At 50.5% G+C, this 25,861-nt stretch overlaps 1 protein-coding gene across 3 annotated transcripts in view; it reads left to right on the forward strand.

The window, feature by feature from the left end:
* Positions 1–25,861, forward strand: part of PKNOX2 (PBX/knotted 1 homeobox 2) — a 256,409-nt gene that overhangs the window by 190,607 nt on the left and 39,941 nt on the right. For all 3 annotated transcript variants that reach the window (XM_082629707.1, XM_082629708.1, XM_082629709.1), the window contains 2 exons: positions 4,283–4,422; positions 22,226–22,397. In XM_082629707.1, the coding sequence (XP_082485833.1) occupies positions 4,283–4,422; positions 22,226–22,397 (312 nt within the window). The remainder of the gene's footprint in view (positions 1–4,282; positions 4,423–22,225; positions 22,398–25,861) is intronic.

Below are 25,861 nucleotides of genomic sequence, written 5' to 3' on the forward strand. Positions count from 1 at the left end.
TAGAAGAAGAAATCTATTTGAAGATAAACATTCTCCAAACCTGGAGGAAATGCAGAGTTTGCTGAATTGGCCCCCAGGAGCTAAATAAATTTCAATCATCGTCCTCCTCAGGCCAGCTCTGCTCACTTCTCCCCTGTCCCTGCTCTCTGAGCCCCAATAACAGCCTCTCAGTTGGGACCTCTTGGGATGCTGACAAGTGACCGCTTTTTTTTTTTTTTTAACATCTTTATTGGAGTATAACTGCTTCACAATGGTGTGTTAGTTTCTGCTTTAGAACAAAGTGAACCAGTTATACATATACATATGTTCCCATATCTCTTCCCTCTTGTGTCTTCCTCCCTCCCACCCTCCCTATCCCTCCCCTCTAGGTGGTCACAAAGCACCGAGCTGATCTCCCTGTGCTATGCGGCTGCTTCCCACTAGCTATCTACCTTACGTTTGGTAGCGTATATATGTCCGTGCCACTCTCTCACTTTGTCACAGCTTACCCTTCCCCCTCCCCATATCCTCAAGTCCATTCTCTAGTAGGTCTGTGTCTTTATTCTCATCTTACCCCTAGGTTCTTCATGACCTTTTTTTTGTTTGTTTCTTAGATTCCATATATATGTGTTAGCATATGGTATTTGTCTTTCTCTTTCTGACTTACTTCACTCTGTATGACAGACTTTACACTTTCCTCTGGGCCCCAGCCAGGCTTTTGGCCACACCTTCCCCCAAAGTCCTGCCTAGAAAGGGGAGGTGGGAGGAAAAGGAGCCCCTCCCCTCAGTCCTCCCACTCCTAGAAGCTCATCTGCATAGAAACCCCTTGTGGATTCCTTCAAGGACACAAGGAAATTCACCCTTAGTGGACTGATCAGAGCAGAGCACACCAGCCTGCCCTGTATTTTACCCTTAAACGAGCCATGCACGTAGCTGTGCATTGCTTTATGAAAGATGCACGTGCTGGAAATCTCGTATTGAAGAAACTACAACCACCCCTCCATATGGGGAGCTTCCAAAGCATTTTTACACACCGTACGTCATCTAATCTGAGCCCCACACCAACCCCGGGGGTGAGCAGTGGTCATGAAAGTACCCTCACGGCGTCCGAGCCTGTCACTGTTAGAAGGGACTTCAGATGTCACCTACGCCAGCCCACCCAGCTAGAGAGCGTCCATCGCCTCTGCGGGAGTCTCTGCTTGGCCCCTGCACCAGTGAAAACTCACCACTTCCGGGAGGCAGCCCATCTCAGCCTTGGAGAACTCAGAGGCTTGGAAACTGACTATTTGGGTTGAGCCCAAATCTGTCTCTGCATTTTACAGATTTAATGCATCGGTTGTAGTTTGACGCTTTAGGGCATACAGAACAGAACTGACACAATCTAATCCCTCATTCATATATTCAAAGGGGGCTCTCACGTCCCTCCATCTCCCTCCCATCCCCCAGATCTTTCTTAACATTGCAGATTCCTGCAAATATTCCTCAGAATCCCTTGAGCAGCCTGGGCCACTCTCCTCTGAGTGTACTTACCTGCACCTGTCTCAGCTTAGTAGGTGGGGCTGGAAGCTCTGTGTGAGCTGCGCCTCTGCTGATGGGTCCTCACACAGCATCAGTTTGGGGGTTTTGTTTGTTTGTTTGTTTGTTTGTTTGTTTGACAGACACAGTACACCGTGGACATACTGAGCCTTCCATCAACTAAAACGTGCTGCTAAACGAAGTCTCTCCTCTTCTACACTTATATTATCGATTTTTTTTTTTTTGCCGAAGCATTGGAAGTGTTAAATTCCAACTTATTAGACAAGAATTAATCTTATTAGACTTAGCACGCTGCCAAAATCTGTGAAGATCGTTTGGATCCCGGTTTCATGTCACCCATAAGTTTGTTGAGCATTTCTTCAGACATCCTCTAAATCACTGATAAAAAATATTGAAGAAGAGAGTTGAGGAGAAAGCAGGTGGCATCTCCTAGAAGCCCTCCTCCCTCTTACATCTCTCCTTTAATTGTCTTCCTTTGGGTGTAGCTTCCTAATCCACACAATTGTCCACCAGACCACGTCGCTCCATGTTTTCCACGAGGATATCACGGGAGGTACCTTGCTGAGGTCCTTTACACCATGTAAATGAAAATGTCTACCATTTTCCTGATCTGCCAGTTCAGTAGTCATGTTAAACCCAGAACTGGGCTCCATCATAGCAGGCATTCATCCTAGTCACCCCAGTGCCTAGTACATGGTGGCGACTTGAGAAGTATTGGGAAAAATAATCAGTTGCATTGGTGAATGAAAGAAACTAGCCCAGGTCAATGTGAAGATGAGAAGTATACTTAGTTTGTCTGATTCCACCTTATTTCTGTATTTTGAAAATTAGAACAGCATTTGTTTCTACTTTCTTCCTTATAGCACCTCTTTAATACTCATGAATCCTAAAAGGACACCAGTTAGCTTACTGATGAAAAGGAGGAACTTAGGGAAGTTGAGGGATTTGCTCAAAGTCAAAAAGCTATTAACAGGAGACAGTAAGAGTCAAGCATGGTACCTTCCTGGCCTCCAGGTACCATGATGCTCTGTCTAGCACTGAGTTTGGGAAAGTTCCCCCAGCTCAGCTAACAGTGACAAGGATATTTCTTCCTAACAAAAAATGATGGGGATACAGTATATTTCTTTTATAGTCTCAATTTTATTTACCATCCATCACTCATTAATTCATTCATTTAACAAATATTTGTTGAGCATTGACTAGTGCCAGGCTATTCTAGACCCTAGGAACACAACTGTTAACCAGCCCTCTTTGAGCTTACATTTGAGTTGGAGGTGGGAGAGAAAATAACTGAGCAAGTAGATATATAGTATCATATAGTCATAATAAGGGCTGTGAAATATATAGTCATAATAAGGGCTGTGAAATAAGGCAGAGTAAGGGGATAGCAGGGGCAGAGGGACTCTATTTCACTGTGAAGATGTGGCCCGTGAACAGAGATCTAATGAAGAAAATGAGACAGCAAGTGTTTTGTGCTGGTATTCGTGGAAGGACAGTACTCTTCCTTCCAGAAAGCAGGGACCTAGATCATATGATAAACTTTCCAGCTGTAAAATATACGATTCTTTCAAGGTGTGTTCACTTGTTTATTCCCTCATTCATTTTCTAAGCAAACACTAAGCATCCAGTCTGTGTCAGTTGGGTGCCGGGGATGAAGGTGTGAACAATGTATTAGCTCGGGAGGTAGACAAGGGTGTCAAGTCCAAGAACACAGTGGGTGAGACCTGTCAGGCTGTGTGGGCCGTTTGGAGGAAAGCAATAGTTGAGGCATGTCACCCCACGTGACATTTCAGGGATCCATTTAAGGAAAATAAAATATAAAAGCATTAAGTTCTGTTACGATGGTTACCCAAAATTTAAAAGCCATTTAACCATTTCTTTAAATGAAATCCTATACGGAAAGTCCAATATAGAATATATTTTTAAAAGGGGCTCTGATGGGCACAAACTTGGGGCCCCTGGGTCACCTTCAAAAACATGTAACATAGGAGGAGAACTACTACCCTAAATATTTGTTACGGCTAAGAACAGAAATCTGTTCATTGTCCACTACAGCCTGCTTATCTTCAAGGGCCCAGGTAAACCACATTCGCAGAACACTCAGTTGTCAGTCAAAACCATTAGAAGTTACCTCTGGCTTGCGTTAAATGGGATAAACCTCTGCCCAGTTGAGAACTGACTCAGCTGTTTTTTTCCTGTTCTCCAAAGTCATCAAATCAAACCTAACACTGCCCAGTACAGCCCAAGGGACTCATAAGCACAATTTAAAGGGTTCATCATTCTGTTTTTTTCTGCTTCTGGCCAGAGGCCACCACCTTAATTTGCATTAAGAACCATCACTTTTATTTTATTTTTTTACATCTTTACTGGAGTATAATTGCTTTACAATGTTGTGTTAGTTTCTGCTGTACAACAAAGTGAACCAGCTGAATGTATACATACATCCCCATATCCCCGCCCTCTCGAGCCTCCCTCCCACCCTCCCCATCTAGGCCCCTAGCCCCTCTAGGTCGCTTTTAAAGTGAGCTCACTTCCGCACCACCTGATTTTGGATGGTCCTAAATCGTTCCCCAGAATTTTCTCATTTGAGGAAACACCAGCTTTCTCCCCACTGCAGCATATGTACAAATGGACGCTCGTTATACCCTCACATTTCTCTCATACACGTTCTCTTATCACCCCACAGGATGAGGTGGACCTCACAGTTCCAGCTGGGGAACCAGCGGTCCTGGCCCTACTAACCCACGCCTCCTCTCTGTCTCTGCAGATGACGGCGACCGCTCAGGCCCCCTCTAAGGCCCAGGCTGTCCACATCTCCGCACCCTCGGCTGCTGCCAGCACACCTGTGCCCAGTGCCCCCATCGACCCCCAGGCCCAGCTGGAGGCTGACAAGCGAGCTGTGTACAGGTAGGAGACACTTCAGCCGGGCCACGTGCAGGAGCCCCCAAGCGGCCTCAGGCCCAGCTCAGCCATGAGAGATGTGAGTGCAGGCCAGCAGGTGGGCTCATGGAAGCCAGTAGCCAGGGCCAGGTCCCTTCTCTATGAAGTCACTCCAGAGAGCCCTCAGCTGGCCATGCAGGGGTTGGCTCCCACTTCCTGGAATTGTCCAGGGAGGGAGATGAGGCCTGGGCTGTGTCTTCCAGGAGGGCCTCTTCCTCAGCCCAGCTGGGGAGATGAGGCCTGACGAGCATCAGAGCCCGCCACTCAGCAAACGGGCAGCTGCCTCAGGACTGTCCTGGCCCACGTGCCCCGTCGTCGCCCTCATTCCAGCCCTCGCCGTCCAGGACTCTGTTGTGAGCAAAGCTTTAGTACGCCTGGAAACCACCGGGAGCGCTCGTCAGAACACATGTATCTGGCCTCCGTGCTCCGAAATGCTAAATCAGTAGGTCAAGCTGTAGGAGGAGGGTATGAATGTTTAACAAGCGTTCCAGGCGACTCTAATGCAGCTGGTGCTTGGACCACACTGTGATTCATGGTAGTCTTTGGTTTTTAGCAATAGAGGTTGTACACGACTGTGTAGGTTCTGGCTCCCTCCCCGAGATGGGCAGTTTGCTGAGAGCAGGTGGCTTGTCTCGTTTTACTCTGCGTCAGCCCCTTGTACCCAGGGCTGGGCCCTGAATGTAGCAGAGGGTGGGAAGGGCTCAGGGAAATTCCGGTCTGTCTTGTGTACGTTGTTGGGGTGAAGAAACGGTCCTCTGAGGGCAGACCTGAGCGAGGTCCCAGCAGGGGTTTCGGTCATCCTTTATCCATGGGGAGCCCACATCACTAAGAAAAGATGCCCAAGTCAGGGCTCAGTCTTGAGGTTGGACCCTTGCTCACGTTCACTCGTGTGACCACATACATACATTCGCGTGCATCAGCAGCGGGGCCGACCCCTGGCTGAGCGTGCGCTGCAGCGGGCGCTGACTCCTGTCACACGTGGACTGGCCCACCCAGCCCCGCCCATGACAGTGGCTTTATGGCAATGGTGGTAATTATTGCCGTCATGATCACTATCACTGGCATTATTTTTAGTTGCTCAGATGAGCTGAATGCCTCTAATGCCAACAGTTGAGAGTCCAAAGCAGTGGGCCCCGGTCCCTAGATCCCGACACAAGGTCCTCCTTCCCAGGCCTGGATAACACAGCTCCCGGGCCCCAGCCTGCCCGGCGCACAGGCCAAGCCCAGCCCCAGAGAATGCCAGGATCTGGTCACAGGACCTGTCAGAGACCCTGAGGAGGACCCCAGCTCCCCTGCCCCCAGCACGGGACCTACACTCCTGTCCTTCCTTCACACTTGCCTTGAGCCCTTGCTATTACTACGTGGAGGCATTGCGCTGGGCTCCGGGGGAAAGAGGTAAATCATAAAGGTTACGCGTGGGCTCTTCCCTGCCTCTCGAGGAACGGAGACATAATGCAAACAAGAAACCAACACAGAGTGGTCAGAGCTTTGCCAGAGGAGGCTTCACGGGGGAGGCAGTCGAGTTTGATCTTCAAGGCTGAGTCAGAGAGCTCAGCAGGAGGAGACATGGGTGGGGGCAGGAGCTTCCGGCAGAGGAGAGCCTGGTGTGTTCCCAGGACGGCCAGTGGCCAGAGCAGCTGGGCGTGGGAAGATGAGGCTGCACAGGGCCTGGAGCCTCCCCTTGTGCCTGGTGGGGGAACAGAAGCGGGGAGCGAGAGTGGCCTGGCCTCTGAAAACTGCCCCGTGGTCTGATGACTTTGGGTACAGTCATCACACCCCCTTTAAATCCCTGCTGCTCCAAGTGCGGTCCATGGGCCAGAAGCATCGCGTCACCTGGGAGCTCATTGGAGACGCAGAATCTCAGGCCCCACTCGACCTGAGGATTCCTGATCTGCACTTTGACAAGAGCCCAGGTGATTCATATTCGCACTGGAGACGGATCCCAGACACCTTCTCGGCCCCCCGGGGGCAGGGACCTGTAGTGAGCACAGATCTTAGTCTAGAAAGACCCCAAAGTAGTGGCCTAACATGAAGTTTCTGGAAACCTAGGCTTGAGCCCTACCTCCTCCTTGTACTCGTCTCTCTGAGCGTTGGTTTCAGGACACAACCTAATCAGCGGTTCGGCAAGAATTACGAGACAGCCCATGTCAGCACCTGGCTCCATGTCTGGCACAAAGCAGACCGTTCCCTTGTTCCCACCACAGGGCCCCCACGTGCTCCATAGCCCTTCCCAAGATCCCAGGCTCAGACCCCACCCAGGCCCAGCCAGGAGGTGGGCCGCCTCCCCAAGGGAGCTGTCCACCATGATGTCACCTGAAGTACAAAGGCCCAGATCTTCCCTCAACTGACATGCCTCACCTCCACACCTGAGATTCACCCTCTCCCACGGGGCTGTCACCTCACAGCCCATGGCATTTGAGCAAATTATCTCTGCAGCTGTCTGACCATGAAGAAGAAATCCCAGGCTGGAAGCCACCAACAGTCCAGCCAAACAAGGCTGCCTGGCATCTCAGGACGACAGAGCAGAGGGACATCAGCACCCTTGCCCAGTTCTTTCTTCTGCAGCCCTGCTTGCCCCAGGGCCCCCAGGGTGTCTCCCATGACCACCGCTCTCCCATTAACGCCAGCTGCCCTCTCCACCGCCCTTGCGGGCTGAGGGGAGGCACTCCACCTCCCATAGGGTCGGGTCATTCTGATTAAATTTGCCCGCCTGGAGGCGGCCTGGCTGCTCAAAACACATCAGGCAGTTGGCATTTCACGTCCATAAATGTAAGCAGCCCCTCTCCACGGAGATTAGTGCCCCGTGCTGACTTTTGGGTGTCCCCGCCGAGGCCCCTCCCTGAACTACTTCGAAGAAGAACAAAGGTGGGGGAGGCCCCTCCCTGGCCAGGCCCGCAGGTTGGCAGCGGGCAGTGTGACAAGAGGGAGGGAGCCTCCCGGTGCCCTGAGGTTTTATTTGTGTAGGAGGATGTGTTGATGAAATGTATTGGTTCCTTCTGATGTGGAAACTCTGCGTGGGGGGTGGGGGGTGGGGGGAGGGGGGACGGGCGGCAGAGTCAGTCTTTAATTGGATCATACCAGAGCATCATCTGGGCTAATCAGCAAGGCAGCCGGGAGCTCCCGCTCAGATTAATGATTGCAGTCTAATCCGAGCAGACCCCATGATTGGATGCGCATCGTGGGTAATTGTGTTTGTGGCCCAGGGGCAATGCTGAGAGGGGTCTGCCGAGGGGAGGCCCTGTGGAGCGGGGACCGCAGGCTTGGACCCAGCTCAGATCCTCCTTCCCCAGGTGCACCTCACCCCTGGGGTTTTCCCCCCAAGAAGTTAAAATTTAGCTTGGACCACACCTCCCCACCTCTCCACCGGTGTGCTGTGGGCTGGACGGTGTTAGGTGGCCGGGAGCTTGGAGGTTAGGTTGCCAGCAGCACAGAGACGGGGCCAAGAGGGTGAGGTTGATCCAGCTTTCACTATCCCTCCTCCCCTCCAGTCTCCGTCGTTCCCCTTTGAAGTGAGTGGGTTCCCATGGAAACCGTGATGTCCTGGGGAGCAGAACAGTGGCAGGAGCTGGGCCTGGCCAGGTGCAGTGGGGGAGGAGGGGGCTCTGCTGAGACGGCTCCGCGCATGCTGGGTTCCGCCCATGCTGGGTTCCGCCCCTGAGGCTGAAATACTGTCTGGGGACCCAGGAAATGGCCCGCCGGGCGCTGCAGAAGTTACCTGTTAGTGACAGGAAGTGCTGGCCTGGAGGCAGGATCAGCTAGAGAAGGGTGGGGACAGCTGTGCTTTGCTTCTCCAGGAAAAATGCCAGAGAATTGAGCTGCGAATCAGGTGCGGAGGGTGAGGTGACTGCAGGACCCTGTGTCTCTCCTTTGTGGCGTTAACTCACAATTGAACGGATTGTGTTAATATTAGTTCTGTTTCCACCGCTAGATCGTTACCTCCATGAAGTCAGGGTCTACGCGTTTTCATTGATTTATCCCCAGCGCCTTACACAATACCTTAGACCCAGCAGCTTGGATGAGCATGTACTAAATCAGGGCCTGTTGAGCGGATTCCTTAAAGAGGCGAGGCAGGACCCGTCCATATTCCATGGTTCCAGGCTGGTGTGCTGGCTAACTGGCTCTGGGGGGAGAGGGGAGGGGAGAGCCCTCATGTAGCATCTGTCGATTTCCGTGGTGTAACTGCATCCACCATGGCCCGTTTCAAGCTACCCGTGTGCTGCTGAACAGAGGTGGGAAGAGGTGCACACGGTTGGCTCTCTCCAGCCTCAAGCACAAACCCCTGCAGGTAGCTGAGTTACAGGTGCCCAGTTTTACCAGCACTTTTATAACCGACTTTGTGGAATGCTTTAATTCATAGCATTAGCCACAATTCTACACTCCTTGGCCCTCACTGACCTGTCTGGCCCACTCCCGGGTTCTAAATTTGAAATGTTCCCGCTTAACGAATTAACGCTTAGAACCTGGCCCAGAATAAGTGCTATGTAAGTGTTTGCAATTGTGATTTCTCACCCGAACCCCAAGGCAGTGAATTTTCTCCTTCCTAGATTCTACCCAGCGCCGTCCAACTCTTAACATCTGCTTGAGCAAAGCCCCGAGGCCTCCACGTTCTCCAGGTAGATTCCAAGGCTTTCCTGTTTCATCCATTAATGAGTTCCTTCCCAGCAGCTCCAGAAACACCACATCAAACCAGTCTTTAGTTTCTCAGCTGTCAGAGTCTCGGCCTTTCTGTGTAGTGTTTATAATTCTTCCTGTCAGTCTCATCTCTCTGTAAACCGCACTCAGAGCTTCTGCCCATGTGGGACACAGCTCTAGACAGTTCAAGCTGAAGTCCACTTCTAGTTCAACGAAAGCGGCACACATTGCTAATGCCTTGTTTATAATACGTTTGCCCCTGTTGCATTCAGACTGGATCCCTCTAGAATCCGCACTTGTTTAGGGAAAGATCAGAACAGGGCAGTGGGCAATGTTCAGATCGCTCCCTTGAGACTATCCCTCTAAAGGTCACTGAAGTTCGGGCTCAGTCCTAATGGTCCAATAGCTAGAGGGACAAAGGCCATAGAGCAGCTGTACTGAGCTGTGGGACAAGGTCTAAAAATAGATGTGGTGATAACCAGCTTGGTCACCTTGGAAAAGTTAGTCCCTCTGAATCTGTTTTCTCAACTGTAAAAAAGGAAATAGTCATAGCTAGACTAAAATGAGATGATATATGATAATATCTAACACACAGATCAGTGTTTGCTGCCTGGGGTGGGATGGGATGGGGGTGTTTTAAACAAAGGGGCCAGCATGGTCCCCGTGGCCTTTTCAGCATGTGAGGCATCTGGTGCATTCAGGGAGGTGAAATTCAGGCTGCAGAATAGGGCCTGTGGACCTCGATCGCCTGGGTTTCCATTCTGGCTCCACCACTGGGCACTAAACCTTTCTGGGCCTCTGTTTCCTCATCTGTAAAATAGGACTGAAAATAGTGCCATCTCTTCATTAGGTTGGTCATGAGGATTAAATGAGATAATACCATGAAGTGCTGGATAAAGAATCTGGCATGTGGAGAGGACTCTGCAGCCATTAGCTGCTATGAGATGTTTGGGGGAATGGAAACAGGGGTTGGTCGGGCTAGAAGGTAAATGCTGAGGGGCGATCCAGCAAGAGGCAACACAGGAAAGGGCTCCCAGCTGAGTGGTCCTGCACTGCGGTTCAATTAAACATTTACTGAGCTCTGCTACGCGTAAGCATCGTGTCAAGTTCCAAGAGGGGTTCTGAATTAAAAAGAATCAGTCCAGGGAGTGGCCAGAAGATAGGCATAGGAAGTAGCTATAATATAAAACTGGCACATCTTACGGGCTCAAAAAACTATATGTGGGATTGACTGCAAGGCCTCTGGCCCACCGCGCAGTGTAGGAGGTAACACTGCTTTGAAGCCCAAGGGAAATGATAGCCAAGCGGCCTCTCCTGGGGCCGGGCTGGTGAATGGGGAGGCGGGAGCCCCCTGGGCTTGGGGCTGGGCAGAAGGGGCTGGCTGCTGTGTGACTGTCCTCTTTAGCAGCTGCCTGGCCAGGACCCTGAGAACTGGCACTTCCCTAATGAGTTGTCTTTGAGGGAACTCTTCCACCTTGTGACCAAGGGGTGTTCTGTCTCCAGGGAGCTGACCCCGGGGCTTAACCCTGTGCCTTCCCTGGCATAGAGCTTGGTCATTCCTGGGACGTGCTGGGTGAGGTGGCCTGAGAAGGGTGTGGGAGAAGTTTAGCCATTCCAAGCAGAAGAGTCAGGACCATGTTTCTGGACTAGGTGCTGGGAGCAGATGTTCCAGGCTGCATTCTGAGCTGGGTTTTATGGGCTGGGGCTCCAGCAGACACTCCTTGCGTTTGGAAGCAGTTGGATTGACTGACATCTGAGAAAACATAACTGTAGCTGTTGACTGCAGTCAGGGGAGCGATCCTGCTGGAGCCGTAATCTGAAAGTCAAACCGTGCTCAATTCTCCCCGGCACCAGGCAAAGCCTGTTCCCTGCCTTTCCTGCCGGCATCTCGAAGGCCCTCGCCCCGGACCCAGCCTCTGCACATGCCGCTGGCAGGCCCAGAGGCTGCGGCTGCCTGGCCCAGAGAGCAGGCGTGTTCAGAGGCAGCGGGTCCTGATGCTTCCACAGCTCACCACCTGGCCGAGGCGGAGCTGAGAAGTCCAGGTACCCCGCCAAGACAAGGCACACAGATAAGAGATCCAGGAGCCTGGAATCCCAATGACTTTTATCCTCACAAGGTTATGTTAGGATTAAAGGAGATAACCAGTGCTAACAGCTGACAGTGCTTGGCACAGACAAGGCTGACAATGAATGGTGGCCACAGCTGTGAGGAGTTACTACGACAAGTACTAGACTGGATCGGTCCCCCTTACTAGAGGGGAGACACCAGCCATTGGGCCTCCCGCTGGTGCGAATGGGAGGGGGGGGCGTCCGGTGGGAGGGGCGGGGAGCCAGCAAGCTGGGCCTTTGAGGGCTCACATGGCCCATGGCTTCTCCCCAGGGCTGGACTAAGCCAGTCTAGCCCTTCTAAGCCCCACTCTCTGATCTTCCCAAGCACTGGACCATTTTGTGGTCAAGTGGAAAGAACATAAGACTAAGACTTCAGCCCAGGTTCTGATTCTACCACTGAGCTACTCATGTAACCTCTTTAGATAAGCTTTCCCACAGGGTCGGCATAAGATGAGAAAATGAAAGATCGATAAAAACGTCAAAGCCTTCTCCAACACAGAGAAGTATTATTATGAGAGAAAGTTCTTTTGGAAACCTGTTTGGTGAGGTAGAGACTGTCTTGTACTGCACGGGTCCTGAGGCTCAAAGGGCACACGTGGCAGCTCAGTTCTGTGACCCCAGGACACATAGGACTCAAGGCCAGTAGAGAAAAAAAGGGGGAGGAGGATGAGGTGATTCTAATAATGGTTCAAAAACAGTACCTGGGAAAGGGGGAAGAACACAAAATTTGGAGTTTGGATACCCAGGTTTAAATCTCAACTCAGTCACTTACTAGCCTGATATAATTATTTAACCACATGGCCCCTCAGTTCGCTAATCAGTAAAATGGGAATAATAAAAATATTGGGTGTTTCAATGCAATAAGCACATGAAATGTAAGTTACAAAGTGCCACCAAATGTGTGTGGGTGTGTCACTGTCATTTTGCCATGACAAAATGGATGGAGCTCCCCTTCCCACACCAAACCTTCCCCCTGTGCATTCTTGTTGGGGACTGGCTGGCTCTCTGGTGACTTGGATAGAAACTGCCTCTCACTAGCTGCCTAACTGCAGGAAAGATACTTCTATTTTCTCTTCCTGAGTTACCTCCCCTTAAAATGAAGAGGCTGATCATGAAAAAGACAGGAGATAAGTGATAGTAAAGACGTGGAGAAGAGGGAACTCTTGTGCACTGTTGTTGGGATTGTATATTGGTGCAGCCACTCTAGAATACAGTGTGGAGGATCCTTAAAAAATTAAAAATAGAACTATCCTATGATCCAGCAGTCCCACTTTGGGGATCCAAAGGAAATGAAAACACTAACTCGAAAAGACATCTGCACCCCCATGTTCATAGCAGAATTATTTATAATAGCCAAGGCACAGAAACAACCTAAATGTCCACTGATGGATGAATGGATAAAGAAGTTGTGGCATATATATACAGTGGGATATTATTCAGACATAAGAAAAAAAAACAAGGAAATCCTGCCATTTCTGACAACATAGAGGGACCTTGAAATCACTATGCTAAGTAAAATACATCATAGAGGAAGACAAATTCTGTAGGATCTCACTTATACGTGGAATCTAAAAAAAAACTTAGAGCAAAAAAGATTGGATTTGTGGTTATCAGAGGTTAAGGGTAGAAGGAGGGGGTAACGGAGGAGGGCAGTCAAAAGGTACAAACTTCCAGTTATACAAGAAATACGTACTAGGGATGTAATGTACAACATGATGACTGTAGCTAACACTGCTCTATCATATATAGGTAAGTTAAGACAGTAAATACTAAGAGTTCTCATCACAAGGAGAAAAATTTTCTTTTCCTTTTTCTCTTTTATCTGAGAAGATGGATGTTAGCTGAACCTATCGTGGTAATCATTTCATAGTATATATAAATCAAACCATCATGCTACATGCCTTAAACTTATACAGTGATGCATGTCAATTATTTCTTAGTAAAACTGGGGAGAAAATAAAGGGGCTGGAGATGAGATCCTACCAGGTCTCAAGTTTTAGGTTCTTTGTATTCTCGCCCTTGTAGACCAGCCTTAACAACCAGTTTGTTGAGATTTCACATTTATTACTTTTTTTTTTAATGTGCCAGGAGGGAAGGGTGTGAGTGTGTGTGTGTGTGTGTGTGTGTGTGTGTGTGTGTGAAGGATTGGGGACAAAGCAGACTGTGGCCTCCCCTGAGCCCCACACTCACCAGGGATGGACCTGTCCGCCCACCTGGGGGAGGAGAGCTGGTTGGAGCCCAGGAACCCAGCAGATGCAATTCCAATTTAGCAACAAGAAGAAGTCCTCTCCAAGGCAACCCAGGCGAACACACCGCCCACTGGGCAGGACTAAAAATACACCCGCATGGTTTCAACGTCACACCTGAAGTAAAAATACATCCAACCAGGAGCGGCTGGCTTGGTCTCCCCCGCCCCCCTCTGCTGTCTCCATCTGGTGCCTTTGAGGGAGGAGAGGAGGGCCGGCCGAGCGCTTCCTTCACACTCACTCCTCTGCCCCTGAGACCCTGCCAGCCCTCACCCCACACACCCGGCAGAGCCCAGAGGAGACGGGGCCCTTTGTAGTAACTGTGGCTAGAAGCTGCCAGATGGCTGTAGCTGACCTGGGTACCACAGGGGAGTGGATTCCGGGCCCGAAAGAACTTTAGGCTTGTGTCTCAGAATCTCCACTTGCTGTCAGTGCTCGCTTCGTTCATTCATTTGTCCCCATTCATTGATCCTCCAAATATTTATTCATCCTCTGCTCTGTGCCAGGCACTGTGCTGGGAATTCAGAGGTAAGACGAGTTCGTGGACCAGAGAAGCTCCTCATGAAGTGAGGAAGACAGATCTGTGCACAGACAACTGTAGTCAATAGAATTTAATAATTGTCCTATGGGAAATAAAAATAACTTCTTACTGGCAGTGTTTTTTGGTTTCAAAAACGGGGTTCCGAGTTCCAGTAAGTTGTACTTTGCTTCTCCTCCTCCTCCTCTTTCTGTGCCTCTATTTGAATTGGCATGTGGGCTTGTTTCCCTGCCAAATGAGTCGGTAGAGATGGGATTATACGTTTATTGGAGCGGATAGTGTCGATGTTGCTCTGAATAAAAAAAGGTGCCCCCGTGCCATTCCAGGGAAATGGAACAAGCGTTAATTGACAGCTTACTAAGTGCCAGACACTCTACATGTTCCTTCATATAATTCTTAACAATAACCTCTGTGGTAGGTGGCATTATCCCTATTTTATAAAAGAGGAAACTGAGGCTCAGAGAAATTCAGTAACTTGCCCCAGAGTCACACGATTAAATTATCTGTCTCCAAAGTCTATCCTTGGGGGGTGGTGAAGGTGCAAGGAGCCCGGGGCCACCTGCTGTCTGTTCAACTACCATGTTCTCCACTGAGTCTATCCAGGAGAAGCACTGACAAGAAAGCTGAGACCATACTGTGAAGCACCGTGGGTGTGCTCTGATGATGCTGACTCTATTTTATCAGCATCCAGGAGAGATTTCACTGGAGTTCTCAGAATGACTCCTTGCAATGGGCCTTCTGGCCATGAAAAGATGCCCAGGAAAGGGGCAGGAGTGGTCCTGAAAGGTGCCTTCAGGGTATTGTCTTTGATTCTGTGATCTCAGTGACCTGACCTGGGGCACTAGAAATAAAGGGTAGGGTTTCCAGGGTGGTGGGCCTTTGACAACTTGAGACCTCCGCTGTGTGTGTCCGTGGAGACCAGGTTGGGTCGCTGCTTGCCCCCCTTCACCCCCACCTCACTGGCCAGTGGCTAATGTCCTCTGCAGAGGTCTGACCCTGACCAGGCTCTGGTCCCACTACCTCATCACCAAAAACCTCCATCCAGAAATTTTCCTTTCCTACTATACATTCCCTCCTCTGGACCGTCCACTCTCATCCCAGCTAGGAAGGGCCAAAGGCTCTGACACCCCACCCCGTCCCCATCGGAGGAAGCAGCCAAGCCTCAGGTGGTGGTGAGTGATGACACTGGGCTGTGAAGGGAGGTACAGGACAGGCCTGGGGGCTCCAAGGTCAGTCACAGGGAGAGGTGGTGGACAGCCAGGCAGGCTGCCACACACTTGGCTGGACCCATAATTGAGATCTGCAGTTCTGGCCAAGGTCACAAAGGGAAGGATGGCTGAGAGGCTCAGAAGTGACAGAGTGGCATGACTGTGAATCACAAGGTTTATCACCCAGAAAGGGAGCTCAACACTAATGTCCCCCACTGCGTGTGACTGTCATTGCCACCCCCCAACCCCAGTCTGTGGGGCTCTGTTTCTCTCTGCATATCTGTTCCCTGTTTCTTGTGTTCTTTGCATTATAGCCTCTCTGAAGTGCTATTTTAAAAAAAGTTTTTTTTTAATTGAAGTATAGTTGATTTACAATGTTGTGTTAGTTTCAGGTGTACAGCACAGTGATTAAGTTTTATATATATATATATGTTTATATATATATATAAGTTTTATATATTCTTTTTCAGATTATTTTCCTTATAGGTTATTACAAAATATTGAGTATAGTTCCCTATGCTGTACTGTAGGTCCTTGTTTGTTATCTGTTGAAGCTCTATATTTTGGCATCCTTTCTTTTTCCTATCTCTGCTTCTCTGTTTATGGCCCTATGAGCAGAAAGAAATGTTTTTCTTAACCCAGGTTGTCCAAGGAGGAACGAAGGGAAACAGAACAAAGTCCACTTGTCTTCTTTTGAGTCCTTTTAGCAAAAGGAAATGAGCTTCAGCCTTATAGGGGAACCTGCAGTTAGATACGAGTGTAAAAATTACCAAGGAAGTTATGGTCTCCATCCCAAGGGGTCTTCGAAAATGTTAGGGAAACCTATTGGGCCATCTGTAGTAAGAACATCTGTCTTGAAAGAGGGAGGAGTAAAATGGAAGGCGCTGAAGCTCGCCTGCCTGAGGATGCTCTCAGAAGCCTCACCAGAAATATGTGTGGGGGTGGGGGGATGAGGGGGGCCCAGATCGCTTTGCCCTCAAGAAAATCTGGGGCTTCAGCGAGGGGTCTCAGCCTCGCTGCTGCTGGAGAGAGGGTGACATTCAACTCTGCAAAGGGCTTCAGCCAAAATCCTGCCCTGTTTAGGCCCAGGCTCTTTGGGGTGCTCCCAGAGGCAGCCCTACGCACCCTGGCCCCAGACTGGGCATTTTAGGCCTGCGAATTTGGGTGATGCAGAAAACAACGAAGGCAGAAATGTCAGAAGTAATTAAACCAAATGATAGCTTAAACCCCTGTAGAAATCAACACATCCGGTTTAATCACCTTCTTAAGCTAGCACAAGACTGCAATTCTGTGGAGAGGGGTTCTTTATTTCTCGGGATCGTTAACAAGAACTGCATATCTTGAGCTTGCTTTTGGTTCAGATGCTCCTGGGGAGAGGTGATGAGGGTGGGGCTGGGGGTGGGGACTCCGAAAAGAAAACAAGATATAATAAAATCTTATTTGAGGTCCTCTCTCGTCCCCCGCTCCTGGCACTGTCCGCACTCGGGGCAGCCCGCCCTCCCAGCAGCCAGGCAGAGGCACAGTGCTGAATGTGATAAATGAGGCCATTAGAGAAATTCATTTCTCTTTATTAGTCTGTGTCAGATCCTTTCTATTAGTGGCTGGAAATGACCTCTCTTCTGCAGTAAAATGTCATGCCAGTTCACTCCTTTTATTTGTTCTGCACCGACGAGGCTCAAACTCTCCCTGAATTAGTGCAGTGAGATTTATTTTCTCCAAATTTTGAACGGCTTAAGAGAGATTGGGGGGGAAAGTGGCAGGGGGGTCGGTGGTGGGATGAACTGGGAGATTGGGATTGACATATATACCCTAAGATGTATAAAATAGATAACTAATAACCTGCTGTATAAAAAAATAAATTAAATAAAATTCAAAAAAATAAAAATTAAAAAAAGAGAGAGATTGGGCTGGAGGGGGCGGCCAGGTGGGAGGCGACACAGGGAAAAGCATGGAGAAAGGTCGGGGAGGGAGAAGGCGAGCTCTTCTGGAGGTCAGACCTCCTCGGCTCTCTGGAAATAAAGGCTAATGGCCGTCTTTCACATCTCGTTCATCATTGTCCAGGCACTGGGGACCTAGTTTCCGCGTTTCTGCTTCCAGCCTCTGAAGGGTACTGATACACGGTGGGAGAGATCTGGACAGTGGGAAGAGGAACTCCTTAAAACCCATTTTCTAGTTGGACAGACTGAAGCTCAGGGAAGGTCAAGAATGATAGGAACAGTATCCCACGCATGACCTAAACCCCCCTTCCGATCCCCTGCCTGGCTCAGACAAGGGCATTCATGTCCCGGGAGGGTTAAGTGCCCAGCCCTCCTGGTCCCTGCCCTAGTCACCCCACCCCACCCCAGGCCCGCAGTGGAGGCTTCTGGAAAGCACTCCTTGAAGGTGGCTTCCAGACTCTTCCCCAGTCTTTTGGGGTGATGTTGGAGGATAGCTTAAAATATAGGTCAACGCTTAGGCAGGTGTAGGATGGGCAACTGGGGAAGGGGCTGGGAACTGGGCCAGGAACAGCCTTAAAGATGGCCATAGCATCACTGTAGCCACAGAACCCAGCTGAGTCACTGGGAAACTGAGCCTGTTTCTCAGGGGTGGTACAGAGCATCTCAGCAGTCCCCACACTTAAGGTAGCAGGTAGCGGTCAGGGTGGTCGAGAGATGCAGGTGGATAGAGCACGGGAGCCACAGGCAGCCCTACCAACCCTGGCTGTGGTTCATATGAAAAGCTGTGGGTGAGCGCAGATGTCATCCGAACTCCTGGGCTCAGGGATCCAGGGATCAGGGTGGGTGGAACCAGAGGCAGGAGGCTGGGGAGGGTGGGGTATGAAGGGAGGATCTGGGAACTGATACTGCAGCTCAAGCAGGGAGGGGCTGGGGAGAGGGGCCATGGCAGCAACCAGGAGGCCTGTTCTGTGCTCCACGGGTCCTTGCTTAACTTGGGGGAGAGGATGGAAAGCACATTTTCTTCTACTGAGAGATGGCAGAAGCCATAGAAAACACCCCAGATATGCCCTCGTCACACACACACACACACACACACACACACACACACACACACACACACACACACACACACACACACACGGGAGATCTGACACCTGCAGGGGAGAGGTTTATAAAACGGACCAATGCTAGAGCTCTGCCTGGAAGGTGCACGCTGTCCCCCAGTGGAGGGGTCAGTGCCTCCACCCCAGTCCCCAAAATCCCAGCTCTGTGTGAGACCTCGGATCTGACTGCTGCTCACCTCTTCGACTTCATCTCCCTCCATTCGCCTACCTTGCTCCAGCCACAAGCGCCTGGATTTTGTTCCAGAAACATGCCAAGCTCATTTCTCTCTGAAGTGCTTTGCGTTTTCCCCTGCTTGGCATGCCCCTCCCTCAGACCTTTGCCTGACTGCCTCCTCGTCCTTCCAGGCTTAACTCAAATGTCACCTCCTCAGAGAGGCCCTCCCTGATCACTCTCCTCCCTGCAGAGGCCAGGACAGTGGCAGATGAGCTCACCCTCTCCCCCCAGCCCAACTCCGGGGCTGGTAGCTGGGAGACGCAGTCACCGGCAGCTCCCTCCTCCCCGCCCCACATGCCACGCACGCTGTGTACACAAAACACGTGATGCTCGCACACGCATTGCATACAGATAACACATAGCCCTGCACACACACTGCATACAATAGAGGGCATAGGTACCCTGTATTCACAGCACACAAACTCTGCACCCCAGCTCCATACACACAACCCATGTGTGCATAGTACAGCAGAGACGTAACACCGTGTGTGCACACACAATAAAAACACCTAGGACAACCCACTTACACAACGCTCACACTTGCTCTCGTTGACAGCCTACATTCAACCCAGGTGCACACACGTGCACCGGCACACCCACACACCATCAGCAGCTGCCCACCCTGCCTCCAGCCGGTGAGGAAGGAACGTGCAGTGACCGCGGCCGCCGTGGGGATGGGGCAGGGGCTGCGCCCCCCACCACCTGGCACGATGCTGCGGATTATTAGTTCCTGGTAATTTAGTGCCCTTGTACAGCGTCGATTTGTGCCTTTCACTCCTAATTGATCTAGTGGCTGTTTAAATGGCAGCAGGCATCTGCTGAGAGTAGGAAGGTTCATAAGGCGCAATAATTCATAACACCGTCTGGAATTTGCCTTTCACGTCCCTCAGCTAAGCCACTGCAGGTCTCTGCTTAAATCACAGCCATGAAGGCTTCCTTTGGTATTCCACTCAGGGCCAGGAGAATCTTGCATTAAACTGGGATCAGGTTAGATTAGACTATAATATGCTGCGGTATTAGTGGCTGCAAATGAAGACTTATACTGGAGTTTAACCCCTTCACCTGGTTTCTCTTTGTCTTCAGCAGATGGCTGAGCGAACCCATTGTTTTCCCACCAGCTTCCTGAGGGGGCTGAATAGCTCTTCTAGCAATTTGGGGCTGCAGATGGGCTACCCTCAGATATTGACCCTTTTTTCCTCCAGACTGTGACCCAGCCTGCAGCCTTGGAGACCATCTATTTACACATCAGCTCCCAAAACAAGGGTCAGGGAGATAGTGTCTAGAGACAGCTTTGCCAAGCCACGCAGCTCATCGGTGGCGGGAATTCATCTCCCCTCAGCCCCCGCTGCCCCCGAGCTTGAGTAGAATGACCAGTAGGTATAGGTTTGAGTGTGGATGGGTCTCAGCACCTTCTGCCTTTCTGCCCAGAATTATTAGAACCCCAGGATGGGACAGGCTCACAGGGGTCCCCCATCAGCCTACAAACACTATGTAGGCTGAATGTTCAGTCCTTCTCGGCATGTTTAATCATAGCGTGCTGGAGGGAAGAAGCATGATCTGTTTTCATTTTCAGGACTTACTATGCTTTCCAATATGGTAGCCACTAGCCACATGTTGCTATCTAAATTAAAATTAGTTACAATTAGACAAAATTAAAAATTCAGTGTCCTAGACACAAGAGCCATATTTAATTAATTTTTTAATAGCTCTTTATTGCAGTGTAATTGCTTCACAATACTGTGTTGGTTTGTGTTGTACAACAAAGTGAATCAGCCATATGCATGCGTATATCCCCATATCCCCTCCCTCTTGCATCTCCCTCCCACCCTCCCTATCCCACCCCTCTAGGTGGTCACAAAGCACCGAGCTGATCTCCCTGTGCTCTGCGGCTGCTTCCCACTAGCTAGCTATTTTACATTTGGTAGCATATATATGTCGATGCTACTCTCACATCTCCCCAGCTTTGCCCTCCCCCACCATGTCCTCAAGTCCATTCTCTATGTCTGCATCTTTATTCCTGCCCTGCCACTAGGTTCATCAGTACCATTTTTTTTTTTTTTTTTTTTTTTAGATTCCATACGTTTGCGTTAGCATACGGTATTTGTTGTTCTCTTTCTGACTTACTTCACTCTGTATGACAGACTCTAGGTCCATCCACCATGGAGGTTCCTTAAAAAACTAAAAATAGAATTACCATATGACCCAGCAATCCCACTACTGGGCATATACACTGAGAAAACCATAATTCAAAACAGCCATATTTTAAATGTCCATTGACCTCATGAAGTTAGTGGCTACCATATTGGACAGCAGGGATTATAGAATGTCTTCATCACCTCAAGAAGTTCTGTTGGGCAGTGCTGGCTACAACATCCCCATCGGCAGAAGCCTGGGGACCAGACCCAACATACATACTTTCTCCTCTCCCAGCTCGCAGAGCTTACTCAAAAAGAAAGGAGCTCGATGTTGTGGTTCCAGGGCACTGAGGTGAGCAACCAGAGAGGGATGTGCCATTGCTTTTTGGGAACCATGGTGAGAGGGAATGGGGCTCCAGAGTCCAGTGTCAATACCCATGTAAACACATGTGCACGTGCTGGGTGTGAAGACATAGCTGTTCAGTCATGCTGGAGAGAAATGAGAACGAGATGCACTCATATATGCAAATGGGGTCACACACCTAACATATATATATTTAACAAAGATTTATTAGGATCCACATGCTGCTGCTAGACTCTGGGAAGACAGTGAGGAATAAGGTGGGCTTGCTTCTTGCCTTCATGTAGCTGAGAGTCTAGTGAGGAAGGCAGGTGGTAAAGCAAACAACCCAGGGAGTCGTTGGCATAGGTTGAGGGGAGGGGCAGTCAGGGAACATTCCCAGAGTGGGTGATGTCAAAGCCAAGACCCATAGAGTAGCCAGGTAGGCACTTCAGCTTACATCCATCCATCATAGAACCGTCACACACTTGTGCACACTCACACTCACATATTCATCATTCACTGGTTCATTGTCAGTCACCGGATATTTATTAAGTGCCTGCTGTCAGCATCAGGGCAAGGTCCTAAAGATACAATGATCATTGAGACAAAGATAGTCTTGGAGGAAAACACTGGACAAATAATGATGCAAATAATTATTTAATTACAGTTGTGCTAAGTGTGTGATGATAGAAACGTGTAGGGAGGTGTTACATGTGTGACTGGGGTGTCTGACCTAAACTGAGTCGGCCAACAGATGCAGGACAGGTGGAGACTTCTGCCCACCACGTGTGACGAGTACTCAGGTCCACACCACTCCACGTACACTTGCAAACACATAGGTGCTGCCCTCGGCTGGCTCCACTCAGCCAAGGGCGGGTGTGTGACCAACCACAAATGTTCACATCCAGGACTTTTCTGGACACTTCTCATATTTCCTTCCCAGATTGACATTGAGCCAGAAATGGACACCTACTTCTGTGAAGGGTTATACCCAGCATCCCTCATCAAATATCTGTGCAGTTTCTCTGGACAAAGAGAAAAGTTAGGCCCCTGGTGGGGAGGAACAGAAGCCTCTGAGGCCCCAGGAATCAGGAGACTGAATTCTCTGTGCCAGGGTGTGAAATGCTGCCGTCTAGGCTGACCATGGGGACTGGGGCCTTTCTCAGGGAGTGGGACCCTGGGAGAAGAAGTGACGGCAAGGTGGGAAGGGACCCTGGTGGCTTCTGAGCCCCGACGGCAGCAAGTCTCTGAGTGCGCATGTGTGAGCTCTTGATGTCCCCGCAGGCACCCTCTTTTCCCGCTCCTGACGCTGCTGTTTGAGAAATGTGAACAGGCCACGCAGGGCTCGGAGTGCATCACCTCCGCCAGCTTTGACGTGGACATCGAGAACTTTGTCCACCAGCAAGAGCAGGAGCACAAACCCTTCTTCAGCGACGACCCAGAACTGGACAACCTGGTAAAGACCCTGCAACCCTGCCCTGGCTAGGCTCTCCCTACCTTCTCATCCCCTCCAGATGCCCTAGAAGCAACCCTTTCATTCATGCATTCAACAAAGAAATTTGCATGCCCCCTGTGGGCAGTCACTAGGTGCACCCTTCCAGCGTCTGAGAACCTTAAACCAAGAGTTGCATGCAAAGGTGTTGCTGCCGAAGCTCTCCCCTCCTCCGCCGCTGTGACACCAGCATCACCTACAACCCCCCTGCAGTGCAGACGGGAGGAAAGGGGGGTCGTAGCGCCCGGAATGTCTGGTGTAGCTGTTCCAAGAGGTAGAGTCCTGACCCGCTGGTAAATCTGTCTTGGGCTGCCCAGAGAGGAGCTGACGGCCATGTGCTACAGTGTGCAGGGTGGGGATGACAGGCACAGTCAAGCAGATCAGTGGATAGGAAGACCAGAAACACAGTCACACTGAGAAGATCAGCAGATGTCCTGCCCATTTAGGGGGACGCAGTAGATCAGCCTCCCAAACCTAGCTTGTCATCCACATCATCACTACAGCTTTCAAAAGCACACGGTCCTGGGGCCCACCACCTGGAAACCGTGATTCAGTAAGTTAAGTGGGACCTGTGAAGGTACATTTTTAAAGGTTTCCCAGACAGCTGCGATCTTCAATAAGGCTTGGTAACCGCTAGATTAGATGATACCTGAAATTCTCATCTAGCCCTGGGAATCCTGTTGAGAAAGAGAGCTGGAGAGAGGCTGCTCTGTTTGTTCATCATGACAGTGGTCATCCTGGGATTCTTAACCCCAATTCTTGACTTTTCTGTGGGTGGATTACCCAGATGATGCACGGTGAATTTGGAAACTCTGAAAAACTCTCTTCCACAAATTGATTGATTATAGCACTGACCTCTTGCAGTCAGAGTTTAGTTAGTACCTACTCCCCAAAGGGAAACAGAATTAGAAAAGCAAATGTGACTCCAAAAAGGAAGGAAGAAAAACACACATACACAGCGCACCGGCAGAACAGATTTAAATGACTTGGGTATTATTCTGTGTTGTGAATCATCCACCCCACTGCTTCTCTCAAGAGTTGATTATGCTACTTTATGGAGGCCAGAAGAGCTACCAGGAGAGCCCCCCAGCCTGGCCTGGAAATTTGTGAAGTATTATGATGCGTTTAGAGGACAGAGGATAAGCACCTGACCGGGGTCAGGAGCCTTAGTGCAGGTTTCTGGGAGCCGCAAATCCACCTCTGCTTGTGCCTGGCCCTCCCTCTCCCCTGGCTGGGATTGAGCAGACATCCTTCCTGGGAGCCCAGACCACTGTCTCTCAGGTCCCCTAGGAGAGCTGTCCCCGTGCAGGTTCTCCAGTTGGTCCAGCAGTAAGTGCAGGCTGGCCTGGCCCTGCCCTGCTGTTCGGTTGCTCAGAATCTCAGAACCGCAATTGTGAATCAGGTCTTTAGAAGCTACACCCGCAGCAGCCGTGGAACCAGGAAGTGAGGCAGCCGTTTCTGCAGGAGCTGGAATGGGCACCCCTCTCCCTTGACCCCCAAAGAAACTGAGGCCTAAATTGGTAGGAAATACCTAAAATAGGCTGAGTAATATGAAAGAATGTAAACCTTCAGAGGTAGGAGTCCCGGGGAAACAAACCTCACAGACCTTGCCCACTACCACCTGCCAGGTGAGCTATAGAAGACCCCCCAAGGACAGCCTCTTATTCTAGCACAGCCTGGAAAATACCAAAAAGTGTGGCCACCTCCCTGTTCTCCCCTGGTCCACACTACCTGGGTCTCTCAGAGTTCTGTTCACTCAAAGATTCAGATTTCTTCATTAATCCAACAAAACTTGGTTAGTGTCTGCTACGTGCCACGCCTGACCTAGGCACGCGGATGTTGTAGGAGCTGCCCCAATGGCCCCAGACCCCCAGTGCTCCCTGGGTCTCTATCTCAGGGGACTGGGCTGGGAGTGGTCCACTGGTGGAGCAGGCCTTGGGCAGCCCACCTCCTCATGTGGACCTGATTTACCCAGAGCAGTTAGCCACAGTCAATGACTGAAGGATGGGTCGATTATTTAAATGGAGACCATTGAAGGAGCCAAGGACCTCAGCCCAGCTACACAGCTTACCCTCTGGGTGACTTTGATGACAACTCCTTTGAAGCTCAGTTTCCTCACCTATAGAGCCAATACGCCTGTCTCCTGTGACAGTCATAAAATATTCACGAGATGGCTTGTGGAACTAAATGCATGGCATCCAGAAGGTTAAGGTCAAATGCATTATCACTAAAGCCAGGCATTCCAGCCACCTCACCTCACCTCCAGGCCATCAGAGAGACTGTGTAGCCGGAAGCCTGAAACTTTACAGGGGGTGGGGGGAGGGTGTCAGGCAGCGCCCTTTGCCACCCCACTTGTAGTCCTGTGTCGGGAGGGGAGAGATGAAGAGGCCTATCACAGGAGCCATCATTAGAACAAGAATCATGCAGCCAGCACAGCCGAGATGCACATAATTAGAAATTAGAAAAAGGTCAGATCACGTCATTATCAGCTCAATCAGCTGCCGAGTGCCACAGCCAGTTAATTTGGCATCTGTATTTTTTACAACCCCACACACGTAGCCCAACGGACTGTAACTCTTTATCCGGACAGATATACTGCGCAGCGGAGCAGGGACATAAAATGAGACCCCAAGCAAATGAGCTGAGATAATTGAGAGATTTATTTTTTATATATATGTGTGTCAGGGCGGCTTTCCTTTGCCCTTGAATGTTGACTTTCACAGATGGGATTGTCGGGAGGACACTAGGATCCCCCGAACTCTGTCCCGCGCTGGGCGCTCGGGTCCTGCCTCCTCCCCAGCTCCCCCAGGCCCACCACGGGCACGCGGGTCCTCCCCCTCCAGCTGGTCCCCTCCTCTCGTCCACGCAAATCTCTGTGTTTACCTGCCCCGCTCCACGGTCTCTCAGACGAGTTCCCTTGGGCACTGCTTACTAAGCTCTGCCAGAGCGGCTCAGAGACCAGAGAAGTTCCCAGAGTATAGGTTTCTGAGGGAACCTCCCTTCCCGGTTAGCCAGCTGCCCAAAAAGAAACTTAGAATCACAGAACGCTGGTAGGGAAACCACAAGTGTGGAAAGCAGCACGCCCATTTTATAGATGGGGACACTGGAGTCTGGAGAAAGGCAGTGACTTGTCAGCATCCAGGTCTGCTGGCTCCTTGCACGCCATCACCCACCTCTCTGCTTCCCGGGGGTAACAGAGGCCTCATTTATACAGAGTGCCACCAGCATCTCTTCCCCTGGTGCCCATGCTCTCTGACCCTCTCCACCTCCCCATTTCAGTGCCAGGCGGGTGGCTTTCCACCCCCATGGTGGCTAAGCTGGAATTCTCCCCCAGGGATACCCTCACTCCAATTCCCACACCCACCCAGCGTTCACCAGGCCTCTGGTACCTGGCCCTCGGATCCCCTGCTTGGGCCCAGCAGCCTCTG

This window comes from Mesoplodon mirus (genome assembly GCF_964341445.2).
Source record: "Mesoplodon mirus genome assembly, chromosome: 7".
Taxonomy (NCBI): Eukaryota; Metazoa; Chordata; class Mammalia; order Artiodactyla; family Ziphiidae; genus Mesoplodon; species Mesoplodon mirus.